The 21,629-nt window shown below is 59.5% G+C and overlaps 1 protein-coding gene across 1 annotated transcript in view; it reads left to right on the top strand.

Annotated features, from left to right (window-relative positions):
- The window catches only part of SBF1 (SET binding factor 1), an 89,237-nt gene that overhangs the window by 32,501 nt on the left and 35,107 nt on the right, over positions 1–21,629 (top strand). The window contains exons 2-5 of the mRNA XM_074169103.1: positions 9,712–9,797; positions 17,004–17,141; positions 17,311–17,460; positions 21,501–21,611. Coding sequence (XP_074025204.1) covers positions 9,712–9,797; positions 17,004–17,141; positions 17,311–17,460; positions 21,501–21,611 — 485 coding nt within the window. The remainder of the gene's footprint in view (positions 1–9,711; positions 9,798–17,003; positions 17,142–17,310; positions 17,461–21,500; positions 21,612–21,629) is intronic.

The raw sequence follows: 21,629 nt of genomic DNA, 5'->3' as shown, positions 1-21,629 counted from the left end.
CCCCCACTGCCCCGGCTGTGACACGAGTGTCCTGCCCCGCAGTTGTCCTTTTGGTTTGTGCCTGGCTTGAGAGGCAGCGGGGAGAGCAGCCCCGCTCGGAGGTGGATCCCGGAGCGTTTATCGGCAACGCAGGTAAATCATGACATTTGCGTGCCCCAAATACCAGCTGTTCTGCACCCAAAGTACTGATTGTGGACAACATTGGAGAAATGTCTCCCCACATCCCTGTGCCCCCCTGGCTGCGGCCAGACCTTCACGCTGCTCCGAGACCTTCCTCCACCTGTAACATCCGTGTGGCCGTGCCGGGGGGGCACCCAAAGCAGCCAGGCTCACCCTGTGCCCGGAGTTTGTTGGAGACCCACAAACGTGCTCATTGCCGAGGAAAAGGAGCTTTCTGAACCTGTCCCACTCTCCTGTCCCATCCCTCCACTGCCTGGTGGTATCACACAGCCCCAAAGCTGGAGGAGCACCGGCATGTTTGGGACAACCTTCAAACGGGCTGTGACAATTGTGGGACATTGAGAACCACGATTTATGTTTTTTTCCATTTTTTGGATGAGGGAACATGAATTTATAGGATGCTTGATGTCGGGTGGTCTCACCGTTGGGAGAGCGTTACTGTTTCCACCCCAGTAAGGCCGTGGGGAACAGCGAGTGTCGGAAGGGGGTGGTCCAGGCCGGGAAGTGTTTCCCTGTTGCCTCCGGTTGAGGACAGCAAGTCCCCTCCAGGTCCCTTCGCTGCTGCCCTTACCCCTTCCCAAGGGGTGTTATAGACACCGGGGCCGGGGGGTTCCCGGGGGGGGATTCCCTCTGCAGCACAAGTCTGGGGCTGGGGTACAGCTTTGGCTTCTTGGCAAACCGGATTCTCCAGAAACGTTTGCTGAAACAGTGGCTTTCCAGCTGTGGTTTGTAGGGATTTGGGAGTTCCGTTGGAAATCTAAGCAGCTGGCACAGTGTCAGCCGGGCAAAGCGGCTCTCGGCGAGGTTGGGGTAAGGGGAGCCTTGCAGCGCTGCCAGGAGTGGGATGGGGAGTGGTGGTCCTTCCAGTCCCTCAAGGGGGGGGCTCCAGGAAAGCTGGGGAGGGACTCTGGATGAGGGAGGGGAGCCCTAGGAGGAGGGGGAAGGGTTTGACACTGAAAGAGGGGAGATGGAGCTGAGATGTGGGGAAGAAGTTCTTTGCTGTGAGGGTGGTGAGAGCCTGGCCCAGGTTGGCCAGAGAAGCTGTGGCTGCCCCATCCCTGGAGGGGTTCAAGGCCAGGTTGGAGGGGGCTTGGAGCAACCTGCTCTGGTGGGAGGTGTCCCTGCCCAGGGCAGGGAGTTGGAACTGGATGATCTTTAAGGTCCCTTCAACCCAAACTGTTCTGTAATTCGATGATATTACAGGACATTTGTGCTTTAAAGCAGTTCCTGGGCTGTGGTGGCTTGGACTGTTCTCATGGAGGTCTCCTCTGAAGGGACCTGGGGGTCTGGGCATGGGCAGGGAGGAGCCTTGGTGGCCGAGGTGTGCTGTTTGTGGGGTTTTGGGCGAGCATGAAGGCTCTGCTGGTCGTGTCAAGCTCGAGGTATTTCTGCAGGGCTTCCTGCTGGGCGCTGGCAAGAGCATTTCCAGAAATGGCCATGGGTGAACAAGTGGCAGGCAGCTGGAAAACGCTTATCTCTGTCTCCCTGCCAGGAACCCTCTGGGCCCCGAGCAGCACTTCCCTGGGACGAGCTCTCGGAAACAGACGCATTTTTATTTTTTTATTTTTTAATTTTTTTTTGTTTAATTACTTCCTCTTATGCCTTAATGTTTCTAAAGATAAATACAGCTCTCCTCTTGGCACCTGCCCAAGGAACAGTAAAGCTTTACAAAGGAGCGAGGCTCCATATCAGCATGTGCCGTGCCGGGGCTCCCAGTCTGCGGTTTGTTGCATCAAGGGCAGTAAATCTTTCTCTCCAGCTCCCTGCCCGGGGTGATTCATTCCGTGAATCTGCCGAGCCGGTTCCTCCTCCACCGGACCGGTCCCGCATCCCGAGATCTTTCCCGACCCCTTCAGCAGGACCTCGCGGGTCCTGGTACTGCCCCAGGAGTGGGTCCAGTCGTCCCACCCCATGCCGTCCAGGGGAGATGGGGTGTCTCCCCGACACCTCTCACCCTTAGTTTGGGAGTGAGTAAGGAGAGGTTTGAGGAAGGTAATGACAGCGCGGGGACGGGAGCAAGGGATGGTGTGAAAATAGAGCGGGGAAGAGCTGTGTAAGGGAGAACAACGGCGTCCAGTTCTTCAGAGGCTTTAATTTTAGCTCTTCTATAAACATTTCATTGTGGAGCGGCTCCTCCAGAAGAAGCTCGGCGAGTGGTGGCTGTGGGTGGAAGTGCTGTGCTGGGAAAGCAGGAGCAGACCCTCCTCTCCCCGCGCCGGCCGGGCACCGCCGTTCCCTCTGTCTCTTCCCAAGGATGCTCTGTCCGGGAGTGACCCGGGAAGGGGGTGCTTTGCCCGCCTTTGGGAGATGGCCCACGCTTGGGAGGAGCTTTCCCAGCCCCGAGCTGGTGGTGTCTTGGTGGGAGTCGCACGGAGACACTTCGCTTTGTCACCCGGTTCTGCCTTCGGACCCGGCCCAAACTGTTTGTCCTTCTGATCATTATCATCTGGTGTTTACAGAGAGTCAACCATGTCCTCAAACATCACCAGGGCAATCATTAAACACAGAATGAGTTCATTTTTTCCCTAATTATTTTTTTTTCTTTTTTTTTTTAAATATACCCAGGGCAGGAATTGGTGTTCCAGGTACGACTCGGTCTCTTCGTAGAGACTTTTGCCATAAATACTGTCAAAAAAGAAGTTTGTAGGAGCTGAAAGTTTGTGTGTCGTCCTGCTCTGTCCTGTCCTTCTGTGCCTGGTTGGAATCTGCCCCCGCACGGCGTGGAGGGGCCGGTGGCGGCGGCTGCCGTTCCCGTGGCCGGGAAAGGGCCCAGCTCTGTCTCTTCCCCAGTTCCTTCCCCTGAGAAGTCACACTGACACACAGAGTGAAGAAGAACGCGGGGATTATTTATTTCTCGGGGTTATTCAGTCTGGTTTGCTGCCCCCCCTGCCCCGGGCAGACAGAAAAGGTGGCCGTGCCTGCAGCAGGGCTTTGGTCTTCGGGGGGAGGGAGGGCTGGCCACTAAGTGCCACTTGGTGTAGGGGTGGCAGCAGGAGTCTCCTCTGCTGCTGGTGGTGAGTGGCACGGATGGATGGCACCCTGTGGTGCTGCTGGCCACGCTCGGCGCTGCCGGGGTGGGGACAGGGGTGTCCCCTCCCTGCCGGGGGGCACATTGCTCATGGCCGGGGTGTGGGGACAATTTGGGGTGGGTGGGCTTTCCCCAGGGGAGGGCTCGGGGCGGTGGGGACGGTGGCAGACGTGGGGCTGCCGCGGTGGCCAGCCTCGGCCCCGCACACAGCCCTTTTGTTTTCCTCCATAGAAAAGCCATTCTTGGTGCTCCCTTCACCAGTACGTAAGGAGGGGACAGTGCTGTCATTGTCCTCCCCGCAGACACTACCCTGTTGTTCGGGGGCGGCCGTGCCCGCCGGTGCGGTGGCTTCGGTGGGATGGGGGGAGGATTCTCCCTGGGATGAGGATGGATTTGCTGGGCTCCCTTCCGAGTCCCTGTTTCTGCCACCTTCTCCGTGTTAGAAATCCCCCAAAGCGTCTCCCTGCACTCTGGGAAGGGAGGAGCTGGTGCCCATGGGCTGAAATATCCCAGCTCCTCTGCTTCTGCAGGTGTTGGCTCCCAGTTAACAGGAGTGCAGAGTGGTGGTCCTTCCAGTCCCTAAAGGGGGGTGCTCCAGGAAAGCTGGGGAGGGACTCTGGATGAGGGAGGGGAGCCCTAGGAGGAGGGGGAAGGGTTTGACACTGAAAGAGGGGAGATGGAGATGAGATGTGGGGAAGAAGTTCTTTGGTGTGAGGGTGGTGAGAGCCTGGCCCAGGTTGCCCAGAGAAGCTGTGGCTGCCCCATCCCTGGAGGGGTTCAAGGCCAGGTTGGAGGGGGCTTGGAGCAACCTGCTCTGGTGGGAGGTGTCCCTGCCCAGGGCAGGGGGTGGCACTGGGGGGGCTTTAAGGTCCCTTCAACCCAAACCACTCTACGATTCTATGAACACAGAAGCCTGGATGTGAAGATCTTCCAACCAGGGAAGATCTCAAAGGGGCTTCTCTCTTCCTGAGGATGAAAGGAATGAGGACGGGAAGGGGTTTCTCTGGAGCCTGCCCCTGGAACCGCGCTGTTGGGGTGAGGCGCGATGGGCAGAGCAGGGGAGGAGCGACCCAGCCGTGACTTGGCCTGTGATGGTTCTATCCGAAAGTGAAACGGCAGGTGTGGACGTTAGAGTGAAAAATAAAATGTTATTTCCTGCTTGACATGCTCGAGAGAGGAACGGTGCAGCTCCGAGGGCTCGGTGGGAGCCACTGGGCTGTGGGCAAGTGTCAGTCCCCGTGAGGTTGGGTGTCCCCTGGCCAGGAGATGTCCCCCAGCAGCTGCGGTGGCTGCAGCTTCTCTCCCGCTCGTCTCCGCTTGGGAGAGCTGGGAGTTACCGTCTGAAACTCTGTGTGGGCTTTTCCCCCTTTTCTTTTCAAGCTGTTGATTTATTTTTCCCTACAAAGTGAATTCCATTAGGGAGAGGAAGAGGGGTGGAGGTTTGGGGAAGGGGGACGTCACTCTTGGCGATGCAGGAGGTTGTCACCGGCGGGTTGGTGGCTCTGGGGGCGGGGGACAGGAGGTGAGGTGCCTGCAGTGCAGCTCCCCTGCCGTCGGCGTGTGTTTCCTGGTGAAACCACGGTGTCTGCAGCTCTGTCCCACCACAGACCATCTCCCTGCCCAGCCTGAGGCACCCTCTGCTGCTGGCCATGTCCCGGGGCTGTCCTTGCCTGCCAGAGCTCGGCAGAGGTCACAGCCATGGGCTGCTCACCCTCCTGCTCCGGGCAGAGCTTTCCCGTTTGTCGGGAGATGTGAGCCCCTTCCTTCTCGTGCCATCTGGTGCCGGAGCGGGGTCTGGCCTGGGGTCAGCTCCGATGGGCCATGGCGAGGACATGCTGCTCCCCGTCACTCTGGGAAGCTGCGGAGGGGGAGCACGGAGCCTGCCAGAGCCTCCTGGGGCTGGCTCTGCTCATCCCTGTCTTCCCAGCACGATCCCATCCCTTGATCCCAGCAGCTGAATACGGTGGGTTTGGTTTTTTAATCCCAGCTGTCCTGGGTAGTCAGGTGCTGGTTTGGATTAAATTAGGACAGGGAACTGCTGGAGAGGGCACAGCAAAGGGCTACCAAGATGCTGAGGGGACTAGAACGTCTCTCTGCTGAGGAAAGGCTGAGGGACTTGGGTCTGTTGAGTCTGGAGAAGAGCAGAGTGAGGGGGGATCTGATCAACGCCTCTAAATACTTCAAGGGTGGGTGTCAGGAGGATGGGGCCAGTCTTTTTCCAGTGGTGCCCAGGGACAGGCCAAGAGGGAACGGGCACAAACTGGAAGAGGGGAAGCTCCATCTGACCATGAGGAGGACCTTGTTTGCTGTGAGGGTGTCAGAGCCCTGGCAGAGGCTGCCCAGAGAGGTGGTGGAGTCTCCTTCTCTGGAGACATTCCAACCCCCCTGGAGCCGTTCCTGTGGGACGTGCTCTGGGTGACCCTTCTCTGGCAGGGGGTTGGACTGGGTGCTCTCCAGAGGTCCCTGCCAACCCCACAGCATTCTGTGAAAAACAGCCAGTGTGTTTTGCCTGAGAAGCCCTTGCACGGGGCTTTTCCAGGGAGCGTGTTCTGGGTTTCTTGCTGTCCCTGGGCGATGCGGTGTCTCTGGAAGCCCCGCTCCCGGCCCTGGCTCCACGGGAGCCAGGTTACTCACACAGGTTGATGCAAGAGCTCCTGCTTCTTGCGGGACCATTGCCCAACCACCCTTGGACACTGTTGGCGGCCCTGCCAGGGTTACGTGGGTCCCTGCTCGCTCCCAGAGCACCGCCAGCTCCCTCCTCCGAGGCCAGTGGCTGGTTTCATCCCACGGAGCAGGCTTTGGGCTCGATTTTGGGCATGTTGCATCACTCACCGCAGAGCTCAGCGGTCAGGGCTCGTGGCTGGAGCCTCAGGAGTGTCACGGCTTCATGCCATGTGCGTTAATTTCGCTTTGCAGGAGGCCACCTCGGTGGCTCTGGTCACTGCTTTGTGGCGCAAAGCATTTTATAATGGTTTAAAACAGCTAAACTTAAAAATTAATTTCTTTGAGAATAATCTTTGAGATAGGGAGCAGCTCTCGGACGGCTCTGCTGAGGGCACTTCAAAGCAGTGCAGAAGCTGAGGTCCATCTCCCCGTGCCGGCAGGTTTCCCTGTTTGCAGTGTCCCCCCCCGCCGTGTCCCGGCAGAGCCAGGCACCCCCTGTCTCCAAGGGGGCAGGAAGGCTGGAGCACCCCTCGCTCATGGATTGAGGCCGTGGGAGCTCGGCGTTACATCCCCTGCGTTACATCAGAGCCAGTTTTCGGGGTTCGGGGGCGTGGGAGTCGTGCCTGAGCCTGCAGGAGAGCCCATTTCTGACCGTACTGGTTGTACCGCGCCGCTGGGTGGAACACCCTCCCCGGCCCTCAGCAGCCGGGAGGTGCGAGTGCTGGGAAAGGACTCCTTCCAAACAAGGTCCTTGGCCTAAAAAACCACCTGAAAATCCACTTCTCCTGTGAATCTCCTCACTCCAGCATCGCAGGAGGCTGCGCGGAGAAGGTCTGGCTCCTGCAGTGGCCGGAGAAGGTGCTGCAGGGTTGGGTTCCTCAGGGTTGGCCAGACCCTGCAGGCACAGACGGGGTGGGTGGCCAGGACTGTGACACCTTTGCTCTGGCTGTTCTGCAAAGTTGGCCAGGGAAGGTGGACACCTCTCTGAGAGGGACTGGAGATGCTCTGGAAACGTGGGTTGGGGTCTCCAGGAGATGGTTTGGAGACACTCTGGAAACGTGGGTTGGGGTCTCCAGGAGATGGATCCTGGCTTGGTCTTTCTCCAGGACGTTCACTCCAAGATCCTGGTGTCACTGAGGAGACACAGAGAGCGAGGGGAGTGGAGGGGAGTCTCTGGCTTGGCCGTGACCCTGCCAGAGCGGGAAGCGGCCGTTCCCGGAGCGTGTCCCCGGCATGCCAGCCCTCGCCGCCCGGGGGTTAAGGTCATCTGGTTGTGTTGTGTCAGCTGAGCGCTTAACTTTTTTGCTTATTTAGAATTTCCTGTATTATGATAACATCTCATAAACTTCCAAATATAGCTCAAGGCTTGTTAGGACGGTAACAGGCTGCCCCGGGAGCGGCGACCAGGTGTCACCTTAAGTCGTGCTGGCCTTTTCGCAGCGCAGGAAGGAAGATGGCGAAGCCACGCAGCTGCGCTGATGCCGATGTCCGCAGGCGCTTTCCTTTCCCAGGCAGCTCGGCCGGGGACGGCAGGAGAATCAGTGGGGCTGGTCCTGCTCCCCACCACAGGAAGGGCCGCGCTGATGGAACAGCCTGATACGGCCCCGAGCGGCTCAGACGCTGCGTGTTCGATGATGGGAAGTAGGAAAGCGAGGATTGGGCCAGCCAAGGAGGAGCTGAGGAGGGCGCCTGGTAGCCCAGCTGGCCAGAATCCCTACGTCAGGCTGCTGGCTAATGCCAGCCGCTAAAATCAGGATGTTCCCAGGCCACAGAATGATAAAAACCACGGTGGCTTTGAGAAAACGCAGGGGGTCGAGTTTCCCCTTGCTCTGAGCACCTCCTGGAGTGATTTTCACATTTGCATTGAGGATGTTCTTGTGTCTCTTTCCCTTGCGACGGAAGGAGCGCGAGTGAGGACGTGTGCGCACAGAATCACATGGGGTTGGCAGGGACCTCTGGAGAGCACCCAGTCCAACCCCCTGCCAGAGCAGGGTCACCCAGAGCAGGTCCCACAGGAACGGCTCCAGGGGGGTTGGAATGTCTCCACAGAAGGAGACTCCACCACCTCTCTGGGCAGCCTCTGCCAGGGCTCTGACACCCTCACAGCAAACAAGGTCCTCCTCATGGTCAGATGGAGCTTCCCCTCTTCCAGTTTGTGCCCGTTCCCTCTTGTCCTGTCCCTGGGCACCACTGGAAAAAGACTGGCCCCATCCTCCTGACACCCACCCTTGAAGTGTTTGTAGGCATTGATCAGATCCCCCCTCACTCTGCTCTTCTCCAGACAGACCCAAGTCCCTCAGCCTTTCCTCAGCAGAGAGATGTTCTAGTCCCCTCAGCATCTTGGTAGCCCTTTGCTGTGCCCTCTCCAGCAGTTCCCTCTCCTTCTGGAACTGGGGAGCCCAGAACTGGTCCCAGTGCTCCAGCTGGGGAAGCTGCTGGAGAAGCTGTGGTGGAGGGCCTGGGGCCGTCAGGGGGCTGCAGCCCTGGCCTGTGGGTCTGAAAAGGGTTTTTCCTGCCTGTGAAGCCTGAGCCGGGTTGTTTGCGCTGGGAGGAGACAGGTCTTAATGCGTTTGGCCTGAGCACCGTGCAGCGTGGGACCTGGCTGGGGGGGTGGTGGTGTTTGGGCACAGAGGGGGGGAAATTGGGTTAACCTGACGCTCGACGCTATTTTCTTCACAGCTTGGCCCTGACCTTTCCATTTTTTGTCTTCAGACTATAAGTGGCATCTTTTCTGATGCCTTGTTCTGCTAAATGGAGCTGTGGTGAGCGGCTGGTGGCGAGCGCAGCCGAGAATAGTCCTTCGGTGGTGCACGTCTCCTGGAGAGGCTCCTCCTGGTGCCCTGGCCCCGTCGGCGGTCCCGGGGCCAAAATCCGGCCGTGCCAGAGGGATGCTCGTGCTCCTGAAGGCAGCAGGCGTTACTGGGGGGGACAGGAGAGGTGGGCATCCCCCGGGACCATGCAGGGGACGCGGTAACCCCTCCGCAGCTCTGCGGGGACTGGGGTGGTCCCGCATGACCGGGCTACCTGCCTTCGTGGCCGCCGGTGGCAGGAGAAAATCCTTCCCTGGGTTCCCAATTCCCAGGCTCCTGCTCAATCCACCAGAGCAGGGTTTTAACCCGAGCAGCTTCATCACTGAAAGGCCGTGGCCGGCGTGGAAGTGCTTCTGGGAGAGAAGAAGGAAGTGTTTAAGAAGTTTAAGGAGAAGCAGTAGGAGCTGCCCAAGTTTCAGCGGTGCTTTAGCCATTGCTTCAGGCTCTCCTGAGAGCTGGTGGCCACCAGAAGAGCTGTCCCGCTCGCCGCCGTGCCGGTTTCTGTAGCCTGGCCAGCTGGATCGGGGCACGGTGTGGGTGAAAAGCGGATTTTTATTTGGGCAGGCATGGGTGGAAGTGCTCCCTCCAGCCGCGGGGCAGGCTCCAGGTGCCGTAAAGCCACGGGGAAACGGCAGCTCCGAGAGCAAAACCCAACAGAATGATGCCATTGTTCAGGGAAAATGTCAAGTCCCGGGTTGTAGATAAGGAGCGGGGAATTACAGTTCAAAATCTGCCCGTGGGATCTTGTGCTGGCGACACGAGGAAGGAAACTTCAGCTTGGCCGGAGATCGGCCGCGATTCTGCTTTGCCTGTTACGCACCTTCAGATAACGAGCTTGTGGGCTGTTTGCTCAGGGCTCTATTAAAATTGCGGCTTTTCCCCGCGGAAGGGGCCGTGGTGCCGTACGGCTGTGTGTATGCAAGGAGCCGGGGTCTCTTCCCTGGTGTCCATGGAGGGCTGAGGCGGAGCCGGGGTGTCCCGGTGCTTTGGTACCTGCTGCCGGTCTCTAATCCCCTCTTGTCTCCGCAGGGAGCGGGGATGGACAGGGACAGATACTCCAGCGCTTCCCGGAGAAGGACTGGGAGGACAACCCCTTTCCCCAAGGCATCGAGCTGGTGAGTGTGCCGTCCCTCGGGACCGGGAAGCGTGACCCGTGTGCGGGGAGGTGACACCGCAGGACACGTGACACCGTGACACTGCATGTCACACACACATCTCGCTGGGTCTGACCGAGGGACCCCGGCAGAGAGGGGTTCCCACCCACCCCCCAATGCATCTCCAGCCCCGGAAAACCGTGGGATCCAGCATGCCGGCTCCCAGCCGGGAGCCATTCCCTGCTGCCTGCCCTGCCTGGGGCTGCCTCCTCTCCTGGCCGCTGTGCTCCTGCTCCTCCTCTGGGATCAGCCGCTCGGGATGCTGGAATGCTTTCTGGAGGAGCCGCAGGGATGCAGCCTCAATATAAATAGCCCCGTTGGCCATCGTCAGGCCTCTCCCAAGCTCTCCACCGAGCAAACCTCTCCCCTCCTCGGGCCAGTGGGGCCAGCTCAGCCTCCAGCGGGCCTGGGTGTGCTCTGGCCAGGAGGGCTACTGGCCCTGCCTCCCCTCCCCAGCCCTCCGGGCACGTTCGCCTGCTGCTGCCAGTCCTTTGAGGTTGCCATCGCTGCTGGGTCATACCCATAGAGCGACACACCCAGTCTAATTTGGCACTGCGTGGGTTCTTCACAAACCAGCTTTTAACTAATCGAGGATAATGGGATTGTTCTCCTCGGTTGCTAAATTTGACTGGGAGTTCTTCTCAGAGCCTTCCCTGCTGCCTCGGTGCTGCCTTGGAGCTCTGGAGGAGAGGAGCTGGTGCTCCACTGCCTGCCAAAGCCTGTGGGTTGGGCTGTGGTTCTCCAGACCCTCTGCACCCCTAAACTGAGCCCCCTGCTATGCTGCTCTCCTCCTCCCCACTCCAGTTCTTCCCTGTTTCCAACTGGAGCGCACTGAAGTGCAAAACCTGGAGAGATGAGGCTTCAGAGGTTTCTTCACTGCCTTGTGAGCCTCATGGTGCTGGGACTGTCCTCACCTCCCTCCTCCAGGCCTTGCGAGTGCCTTGGCCGTGCCGGGAGGTGTTGGTGCCTGCGAGGCCGGGGTGGTGGCTGGTGCGGGGATGCCGGCCAGCCGAGAGCCCCTCCGAGAGCAGAGGAGCCGGGAGCTGCCACCCCTTTCTGCCTCCGTCATGTGGGCAGAGGGTTTGCACCTCCCTGTTTGGACGGGCCCGGCCTGAGTCACCGGCCAGTGACCCTGTTGGGGTTCAACAGGGCCATGTGTGAGGTCCTGCATGTGGATGGGGACAGCTCCCGGTCCCAGCCCAGGCTGGGGATGGAGGGATGGGGAGCAGCCCTGTGCAGAAGGGCTTGGGGGTGGTGGTGGGGGGAAAGCTGGCCATGGGCCGGCAACGTGCACTGGCAGCCCAGAAAGCCCCCCACACCCTGGGGGTGCATCCCCAGCAGCATGGCCAGCAGGGAGAGGGGGGGGATTCTGCCCCTCTGCTCCGCTCTGGGGAGACCCCCCCCCAGTGCTGCCTCCAGCTCTGGGGCCACCAACAGCAGAAGGACATGGAGCTGTTGGAGTGGGGCCAGAGGAGGCCACGGAGATGCTGGGAGGGCTGGAGCCCCTCTGCTGTGAGGACAGGCTGAGAGAGTTGGGGGGGTTCAGCCTGGAGAAGAGAAGGCTCCGGGGAGACCTTGGAGCCCCTTCCAGTCCCTAAAGGGGGGGCTCCAGGAAAGCTGGGGAGGGACTCTGGATGAGGGAGGGGAGCCACAGGAGGAGGGGGAAGGGTTTGACACTGAAAGAGGGGAGATGGAGCTGAGATGTGGGGAAGAACTTCTTTGGTGTGAGGGTGGTGAGAGCCTGGCCCAGGTTGGCCAGAGAAGCTGTGGCTGCCCCATCCCTGGAGGGGTTCAAGGCCAGGTTGGAGGGGGCTTGGAGCAACCTGGTGTGGTGGGAGGTGTCCCTGCCCAGGGCAGGGGGTGGCACTGGGGGGGCTTTAAGGTCCCTTCAACCCAAAGCACTCTACGATTCTAGGACTCGACGATGGGCATTTGCTCATCTCTGATGAGAGGACTCGTTTTGGCCGGGGACCCCGTGGAGCAGAGGGTGTCAGACCTGGACACATCTCTGATCCCCGTCCTCGTCCCTCTGCCCTGTCCTGGCCACTTGGCTTCAGCTGTTACCACTGTGGCCACCAAGTTGTGCCACATGGCCGGTCCCCAGGAACAGCAGCGGTGGCCGGCTCCTCTTCCCATCGCGTGCTCACTGTAACTCCAGCGCAATTTCGGAATTTTACGTGCTATTTTGTCTGAGGCAAAAGTATATATTATTTTTTCTGGTTAGTGTTTCCTGGTTGTCTGCAGGGGACTTGGGAACGGTCCCAAGAAAGAGGGAAGCTGCTTTTTTTCCCAAGGGTCAAACTGTCCAGCCAAAAAATCCCTGGAATTTAAACAATTGGAGCCCCGTCCTGTTGGGAGCCGAGGGTGGCTCCAAGGCTTCCCACAAGCCCTGGGCGACCCGCACGTAGGGCTGAAGGCAAGGCAGCTTCCGAAAAGCAGAGGGAGCCCACCTGGGGGATGTGGGGTCGTACCTTGCGTTGCAGCTGCTGCCGCGGTGCTTTTCAACAGCTTTTTTGGGGAGACGGTTTTCTGGGGTGTGTGGGGAGGGGACAGGAATTTGTAGCTTCTGCCCTCGCGCGCTGCCTGACAGCGTTTCCAAACAAAACCATCTCATGCTAATGGCTGGGAGTTCCTCCGGAGAGAGGCACGGGATGGGAACGTGTCTCCTCTGTGGCGGCATCCTCCCCTCTGGCAGCCCTGGAGCCCCGCTGGGGCTGGCCAGGCTCGGTCCCGTTCCTCCTCTCCCCTTCCCATCCCACCTTCCATCCCTCCCTGCCGCAATCCCACGGGTCTGCTTAGCTCAGTGCGGGCTTTCCCATGTCTTACGGCCGCCCCTGGATGGATGTTGAATGCCGCAGACCATGCCATCCTGCCTTCAGGGCACGTCCAAGCCTCCAGACACCTCTGCCAGCACCCGTGTGCCAGCGTTCCCTCCTGGTGCCAGACACCGGAGAGCAGTAGGGCTTCTGCTGCTCTGGGATAAATCAGTGAAAGCCTTTTATTTTCCATCCAGCAGGTTTTCCTTCTGGTTTGCAGCTTCAGTCTCCTCATCTGGTGAAGGAACCCCTAAAGCCCTCGCAGATGGAGGCTCAGGAGAGGGGGGAGCTGCCGCCACGTGTCACCGTGGGTTCTGTGGGGGGGAACAGGCAGGTCCTGATCCAGTGGGATGCTGGGGACTGGTGGCTCCACGTGTTGTCCCTCCTGCCTGGCAGCTGGCTGGGCTGTGTTGCTCTCCCATAGCTTTCCAGGGTGGAAAGAAATGATCAAGGAGATGTCTTGGGGTGTCATCGTGTAGCCCTAGGAGGAGGGGGAAGGGTTTGACACTGAAAGAGGGGAGATTGAGCTGAGATCTGGGGAAGAACTTCCTTGGTGTGAAGGTGGTGAGAGCCTGGCCCAGGTTGGCCAGAGAAGCTGTGGCTGCCCCATCCCTGGAGGGGTTCAAGGCCAGGTTGGAGGGGGCTTGGAGCAACCTGCTCTGGTGGGAGGTGTCCCTGCCCAGGGCAGGGGGTGGCACTGGGGGGGCTTTAAGCTCCCTTCCAACACAAACCAGTCTTTGATTCTATGATCATGGGCTAGATCCTTGCAAAACTGATCCTGAGAAACGTGGGAAAGACCGGTGCTGTGATGGGTGGAAGCCGAGAAGGTGCTAAAGCAGCGCTGGTCCGTGCAGGGCGGTGGAAAGCAGGGCTGGCCAGACAGACACACGCACACGCTGTCACGAGAGGGTGGTTTTAGTGCTCAAACTGCTGCGGGTGGTGTCTGCAGAGCCTGGCACGCAGCTTGGCCTTCCTGGGGCGGGGGTTTCCCAAACACACCAAGGGGTGTTGCTCCGGGAAGGCTTAGGTGCAGCCGGGCTGGGGCATCCGCCAGCGCCGGTCTGGCGGGGGCTGCAGTTCATCCCCCAGCTCAGCCGCCTCCATCAACACCCCCCTCGTGGAAGATTGGAGACTTTATTGTCTTCTGGGTGTCTGCAGCTCACTCTGGTTCTCCAAGGAGCCCCGGTAGCGTGTCCCATGTTCAATGTCACCCAAGGGCAGAGCACCGGGAGCGTTGGGTCTGCCCATGCCATGGGGAAGCGAGTGTGGGGTGAGTGTCCCCCCCGGCATGGGTCTGAGTTGGGGAAAGGCATGGGTGAAGAGCTCACCTCTTGCAGATCCACGGAGGTCTTCAGTTCTGCTTTGTCTTCCTTTAACTGCGACACCGTTGGTGTTGTGGAGCACCACGGTACCACCATCGGTCACCATCAGGCTGCTGCTGGAGGACACTTGTTCTAGTCACCAGCCAACCTACACCCATCTGCATCCATGGTAGAATCCCCATCCCGGGAGGGATTTAAAAGCCGGGCAGACGTGATGCAGAGGGACATGGGTCAGTGTTGGGTTTGTCAGTGTTGGGTTGATGGTTGGACTCCATGATCTGAAAGGTCCCTTCCAACCTGGACAATTCCATGATTCTGTGATCTTTCATGGAGGATGTTTGTCCTTTCGAGAGGATCTGGCTTGAAACGAGGCAGCGGTTGGGGAGGTCAGACATCTGCGTCCCTGATGCTTTACGTGGCCGCTTTGTGTTGACTTCTGCAGGATAGATTGCCCAAGGAGCATTGGGTGCAGTCAAACTGGGCTGCGAGTGACACCAGGGCACAGCCAGGGCATAGCCTGTACCCTAGCGATGTGACCCCGTCCAGCATGTCACCTGCTGTGGCTTGAAGTGACCTGTTGCTCTCAGCAATGCAGTTTTTGGGAAGCTGACTTGCTATCCCATGTCTTGGGAAGGGTCCCAGGGTGGCTTGGTGCCTGGAGCTCAGGTGGGTCCCTCCTGTGGTGGCACCGAGGGCTTCCATGGCCCTCACCAAGCTCTCATGTCAGGGGCAGAAGGTGGTGGAGCCGTGCCTTGGCCTGAGTAGGTGACATCCCAAGTGAAGAGGCTGAAGTGTGCTCACGTTCGTCTCGTGTCATCGTTTCCCTGCGCCTGTTCAGCGGTGGCATAATTCCCTCTGGAATGGGCTGTGGCTCCTTGGCTCCGGAGACGGCACGAGCGGGGAGTGGAGCAGAGCCCGTGCCCACCAGTGATGGTGGTAATGCCCATGTCCTCCGGGGGTTCCCTGGTAGAGGAACAGCCCAGGGGATCCCAGCTTCCATTTCTGAGGCCTCTGGATGAGCACACTTTGACCCCCAACATCTGGCTTGTGCCTTCCTGCCTCTGCCGGGAAGGTTTTACGCCGCGGCCGGGGAGCGTATCCCTTTGCATCGGGATGTGGCGGTCGGGAAGTGCTGGGTGGGACCCAGCAGGAAACTGGAAACTCCCCCTGGAGCAGCAGCTCTGTGTGCTTCCCTCTCCTCGTTTCTGCATCGCCCGGGAAGTGTTTGCACGGAGCCGTGACCTATGGGTGCGTTGCGGAGCCCGGTGAGGAGAGGAGCTCTCTGGCTGGGAGCGTTCCGCCGTGCGCTTACCCTGGGAGCTGCACCGGTCGGCGCAGGGGAGGAAAGGGGGGGTCCTTGCAGCCTTGTGTGCACGGACATGGAGCGGGAGGGTGGGCACGGGCAGCTGGAAAACTTCATCAGGTTGGAAACGGCTTCGATTTGCAAGGATTTGGGCTGGAGCAGCGATTTCTGCAGCTTTGCGGCGTGTCGGCCCTTTCTGGCCTTGTTGCCGCCTTATTCCCATCCTTGTCCTTTGGGTGCGTCGGGCCACGGCCCCAGAATGAGCCAAGCTGTCCCGCTCCAGTGAAGTCCCCAAAATACCGGGAATTTTCCATAGCTCCTCACCAGCCAAGTGCAAATGCTGAGGAAATAAAGAAAAATCCCTTGAGGCTTCGAAACCCCAGGGAGAGTCCTGTGGCCGCTGGCTGCTGGAATTACCCACCGGCCACGGGGAGGGTGTTTGGAAAGTCCCAGAAATGGGTAAAACTGTGGTAGGAGCTGCCTGGGGTGCGGTGTTGGCGCAGCCTGGGCTGGTGGTGTCCCACTGCCTGTCCCAAAGGAGCAGTGCCACCTCCCAGGGTAGGCCTGGGACGCATCGCCTTTCCTCCCCGGAGTCTGTGCCGTGCCCGTGTGTGGCCACCCGGCACGTTGGTGGTCCGCAGGGACCTTGCTGGGTCTGGCAACCCTCACGGGCTCCATGCTGGTTGCAGGTAGCCACCTCGCAGCCCCTGTGCTGGGGGAGCTCCTGTGGCTCCGGGATGGGTGCAGGGTGATGGAGGGTCCTCGGCTTGGCCAGGGCATCCCCTCACCCTTCCTCCCAGCTTGGGTTTCTCCAAGTGGCTCCTGGAGGGGAAGGCACCTGCCCAGTTCTCCCCCATGGAGGGGACGGGAGGCTGTGGCCAGTGTTCCCCCCTCCCCGGACCGTGGCAGGTGCCGGCGAAGGTGGCACAGCCCTGTTTCCCTATAATACTCTATAGGTGACGTGCTGCCACACCAAGCTCCCTGTCCCTGGGAACTGGTACCCGGCGGTGTTGGTCCCTGGCGGTGTCGGTATCCAGAGGTGTCGGTACCCGGCGGTGTCAGTTTCCAGCAGTGTCAGTACCTGATGGTGTTGGTACCTGGTGGCGTCGGTCCCTGGGGGTGTAGGTCCCTAGTGGTATCGGTACCCAGCAATGCCGGTACCCAGCGGTGTCTGTCCCTGGGGATGTCGGTACCCAGCAATGTTGGTACTCAGTGATGTCACCAATACCTGGTGGTGTCAGCCCCTGGTGCTGTCATTCCCTGTGCTTTTGGTACCCAGTGGTGTCAGTCCCTGTCGGTGTTGGTACCTGATGGTGTCAGTACCCGGTGGTATCGGTACCCGTGGTGTCAGTACCTGGTAGTGTCAGTCCCTGATGGTGTTGGTCCCTGGTGGTGTTGGTACCTGGAGGTGCTGCTATCCAGCAGTGTCGGTACCTGGTGCTGTCATTCCTTGGTGGTGTCAGTACCCGGCGGTGCTGGTACCTGGTGGTGTCGGTACCCGATGGTGTCGGTACCTGATGGCATTGGTCCCTGGTGGTGCCGGTTCCTGGAGGTGCTGGTTCCCCGCGGTGTCAGTACCCAGAGCTGTCGGCCCCCAGTGATTTGCTTTCACACCATCCAGCCCCCGCAGCTCCCGGCTCCTGCCATGGAAGCAATGCGGGGAGCGAGGGCAGCGGGGCAGGCTCACCAGCCCCCCCTGACCCCACTCCCCTGCCCTCCCTTGCAGTTCTGCCAGCCCAGCGGCTGGCAGCTCTTCACCGAGAGGAACCCCCCCACCTTCTTCGTGGCCGTGCTGACCGACATCAACTCGGAGCGGCACTACTGCGCCTGCTTCACCTTCTGGGAGGCTGTGGAGAGCACACAGGTACCGGGGGGTGGGGGGCGGGTTGGGGAGGAGGATCGACCTTCGGCTTTGGCCAGTGGTTCCCGTGTTCCCCACGTCGGAGGAATCCGGGCCCTGGTGTCAGAGGCTTGGGAGAGGGAAGAGCATCCTTTCTCTAATGCCGGGACTCGGCTGCTGCGTGTCTCCCCAGACTCAGAGCCACCCCAGGAATGGTGACGGGGACGAGGAGGAGGAGGAGGAGGAAGAAGAGGAGCCATCATCTCCTGTTCAACCCGCCCAGCTCTTTGCTCCCAAAAGCTTGGTGCTGGTGTCGCGGCTGGACCACGCAGAGGTGTTCAGGGTAAGTCCGAAACGCACCACGGCTGGGACAGGGGGAGCAGGGAGAGGAGAAACCTCAGCGCAGGCTCCGGGAGCAAGCGGGAGCCACGCGGTCGCTGCCAGGAGCAGGAGCTGCAGGAGCTGCAGGAGCCACCCTGGCACAGCACCCGTGGGAGAGCGGCCCGTCCCTAGCCAGCCCCAGGAGCAGCGAACCCGGGACTCGGCCACGCCGGGCAGCTGGTGGCCTTGGCCCGGTTTTGTCCATAGAAAAAAGGTGAAGAACAGCCCGTTCCTGCGGGAGCATTTATCTTGGCCATCTTTATTTTCTTGAAAGGTGCTGCATTATGTGGCTGTGAAAGGTTTGGGAGGGCACGGGCTGCAAAGCTGGCGTGTTTACACATTGCCTCCCTGCGTGCTGTGCCAGGGGGGTGGCAGCTGCCCTGCGGTCCCCTCCCTCCGCAGGAGGAATCCCCCCGGGATTCACGCTGGGCTCGCCGCTGCCTTGCCCAGGTGCTGGGCTTGCAGGAGGGCGACCTTCCCCACCAGCCCAGGTTCTGTCCTTCCCTTTTCCCCTCCTGCCGTGGGGGTATCGCGTCTGGGCTCTGCCCCGTTCTTGAACGTCTGGTTCGCAGCCCGCTCTGTGAATGGAGCACACGGTGTTCCCTCGGGGCGTTCAGTGCTCGAGGCATTAATAACTGACGGGGGAAAAAATTGTTCCATTCTCTGGCCTGGAGCCACTTTAAACAGCAGAAACTTTGGGCTTCGCAGACTCACAAGGGCAAGTGTCGGGTGCTGCACCTGGGGAGGAATAACCCCCTGCACCAGGACAGGTTGGGGGTGACCTGCTGGAGAGCAGCTCTGTAAAGAGAGACCTTGGACAACAAGTTGCCTGTGAGCCAGCAATGTGCCCTGGTGACCAAGAAGGCCAATGGCATCCTGGGGGGCATCAAGAAGAGTGTGGCCAGCAAGCGGAGGGAGGTCATCCTCCCCCTCTGCTCTGCCCTGCCCTGGGGAGGCCCCAGCTGGAGCACTGGGACCAGTTCTGGGCTCCCCAGTTCCAGAAGGAGAGGGAACTGCTGGAGAGGGCACAGCAAAGGGCTACCAAGATGCTGAGGGGACTAGAACATCTCTCTGCTGAGGAAAGGCTGAGGGACTTGGGTCTGTTGAGTCTGGAGAAGAGCAGAGTGAGGGGGGATCTGATCAACGCCTCTAAATACTTCAAGGGTGGGTGTCAGGAGGATGGGGCCAGTCTTTTTCCAGTGGTGCCCAGGGACAGGCCAAGAGGGAACGGGCACAAACTGGAAGAGGGGAAGCTCCATCTGACCATGAGGAGGACCTTGTTTGCTGTGAGGGTGTCAGAGCCCTGGCAGAGGCTGCCCAGAGAGGTGGTGGAGTCTCCTTCTGTGGAGACATTCCAACCCCCCTGGAGCCGTTCCTGTGGGACGTGCTCTGGGTGACCCTGCTCTGGCAGGGGGTTGGACTGGGTGCTCTCCAGAGGTCCCTGCCAACCCCACAGCATTCTGGGATTCTGTGACTCGCACCCTCAAACCACATAACGGAGGTTGGAGGCTCCTCCGGAGGCCTCTGGTCCAACAAAAGACCAGCTGGAGCAGGTTGTCCAGGGTATTGTCCAGCTGGGTTTTGGATATCTCCAAGGGTGGAGACTGTACAACTTCTCTGGGGAGCCTGTGCCAGTGTTCAACCATCCTCCCAGTAAAAAAGCACCTATCGAGGTGTTATGTTGGGAAGGTTGTCTAAGCCCAGGTGAAACCTGTCTGGGCTGGTTGGGGGTGTCAAACAGCGACTCCTCTCCTGCCAGTGGGACCAGTGACCCCTGGGCAGGAGGGAGGATGGACAGTAACAATCCTGGATCCTCCATCCGTTTCCCTCCTCGCAAGCAGTTCCATCCTATGCTCATCCTCACATCTGGGATGGGGTTTACCACGCCTGGCCCTTCCGTGGCGCTGGAATTCTCTCAGAGACAGGAGCTGGTGGTTCTCCAGGCCCGGGAGAGCAGAGTGAGCTTGGCCAGGCTGTGGCATTGGGCCACTCCAGCTGGGCAAACGCTGGCCCTGCCTGGGGGTGACTCTGGGGGAAAGTGGGTCGGATAAATGGGTCCAAAAGACAGATGTTTCCTGCCAGAGCTTCTCCCCCAGGGACTGTACGGACACGGTTCCTGGCTCGTTTCGGCCCTTGTGTACCTGGCTGGGTTTGTGATTTTTAGGAGCCCAGTAGTGTTTGTGCTGCACCTTTGGCTGCCTGGTTTCATCGCTTGAATTATCCAACTGTGACACAAGCGCAGAAGACTTGGGACAGGCTGAGAGAGTTGGGGGGTTCAGCCTGGAGAAGAGAAGGCTCCGGGGAGACCTTGGAGCCCCTTCCAGTCCCTCAAGGGGGGGGCTCCAGGAAAGCTGGGGAGGGACTCTGGATGAGGGAGGGGAGCCCTAGGAGGAGGGGGAAGGGTTTGACACTGAAAGAGGGGAGATGGAGCTGAGATGTGGGGAAGAAGTTCTTTGGTGTGAGGGTGGTGAGAGCCTGGCCCAGGTTGGCCAGAGAAGCTGTGGCTGCCCCATCCCTGGAGGGGTTCAAGGCCAGGTTGGAGGGGGCTTGGAGCAACCTGGTCTGGTGGGAGGTGTCCCTGCCCAGGGCAGGGGGTGGCATTGGATGATCTTAAGGTCCCTTCAACCCGAACCCTTCTGTGATTCTATGAAATGTCACTGGCTGTTCCTAGAAGGTCTTGCCCCACGTGGAGGGGGGGCGTTTCACTCTCCCTGTCCCTGCCTTTGCCCCGTGGGTGAAGGGACACGTTTCACTGGCTGAATGTGACATGCAGCCTGTTACTTCCCCAGGACAAGCCCCGGGTTGTTGTGGCTCCTTCTCTTCTCTGATGAGAGGTCTCTGTAGACCAAACCCCAGACCTGTTGGTCCTCTTGGTCAGCATGAGGCTGGACTGAGAGTCTGTCTCTTGCTCGGGGTGAGGTCAGGCCCCACTGACGTGACACCAGGAGCCTTCACCGCTGCTCCTGAACGTGCAGGAGCATGAGCTTGCTCTTCAATTCCAGCGTTCAGTGGCCTCCTTCTCTCAAAGCCCCAGTATTTGTGTTTTCTCTTTTCCTCACTGACGTGGGGAGATGGTCTGAGTTAAAAAAAAAACACCCAGAGGCTGCCTTGAAGACAAATTCCTCAAATTCCTTACTCATCTGTGTGTTAGAGCTGTGTTGAATGGCTACCCAGTGCTTGTGCCCTCTAAATCCCTCTGTGCTGGAGCTGGTGCTGCTTCCCAAAAAGAAAAGGAATAGAATCAGAATAATAAGAAAGAATAAGAATTGTGGAGGGATTCCAAAGCCGGGCAGATGTGGTGCTGAGGGACATGGGTCAGTGGTGGGTTTGTCAGTGTTGGGTTGATGGTTGGACTCCGTGATCTGAAAAGTCCCTTCCAACCTAGATGATTCTATGGTTCTATGAATAAGAATTTAGAATAGAATAGAATAGAATAGAATAGAATAGGATAGAATAGAATAGAAGTGGAGTATGTCAGTTGGAAGGGACGTCCAATAATCACCTGGTCCAGCAGCCAGACCAGTTCAGCTGAGCGAAAGCCAAAGCCTGGTGTTGGGGACATTGCCCAGCCCTCGGTGGAGAAGTGGGGCTCCTTCCCATCCCTGACTTGGGGTTTTTGTGAGACTCGATGCAGATCCGCAGGGACGAGGGTTGCTGGAGTCCAGCTGTTTCCAGTCACCTCTGCCCCTGGCGCTGTTGAACCCCCTGTGCTGCTCCTGCGGGGCTGTAGCCCAGGGGCAGGTCTGGGCATCGCGCTGGGGGGTCGGTGCGGGGATGGGGAGGTGCTGCTGGCTGGAAACGAACCCAGCACACGCTAAATATCCCATCCCGGAGGACTCCCTGTGGGAGGTATGAGGGGTCAGACCTCAAGCACTGCAGCCCAGAGTTGACTGGCACAGTCTGACGAGCACTGGGAGCCCCTCCATGCAATGGTGCTCCAAACTGGAGGCTCCCCATCTGCACCCCCCCTGATGCTGAGCTCTGCTGTACTTTCTCCTGCAGAACAGCCTGGGTTTGATCTACACCATCTACGTGGACGGACTGAGCGTGTCCCTGGAGAACGTCATCGGGAACCTCCTGACGTGCACCATCCCCATCACCGGGGGAGCTCAGGTGGGTGATCTCCCCTGT

This window comes from Numenius arquata, chromosome 2, assembly GCF_964106895.1.
Source record: "Numenius arquata chromosome 2, bNumArq3.hap1.1, whole genome shotgun sequence".
NCBI classification, from domain to species: Eukaryota; Metazoa; Chordata; class Aves; order Charadriiformes; family Scolopacidae; genus Numenius; species Numenius arquata.
Note: the sequence above shows the minus strand (reverse complement) of the source record. Positions and strands in the feature narration are given on the sequence as shown.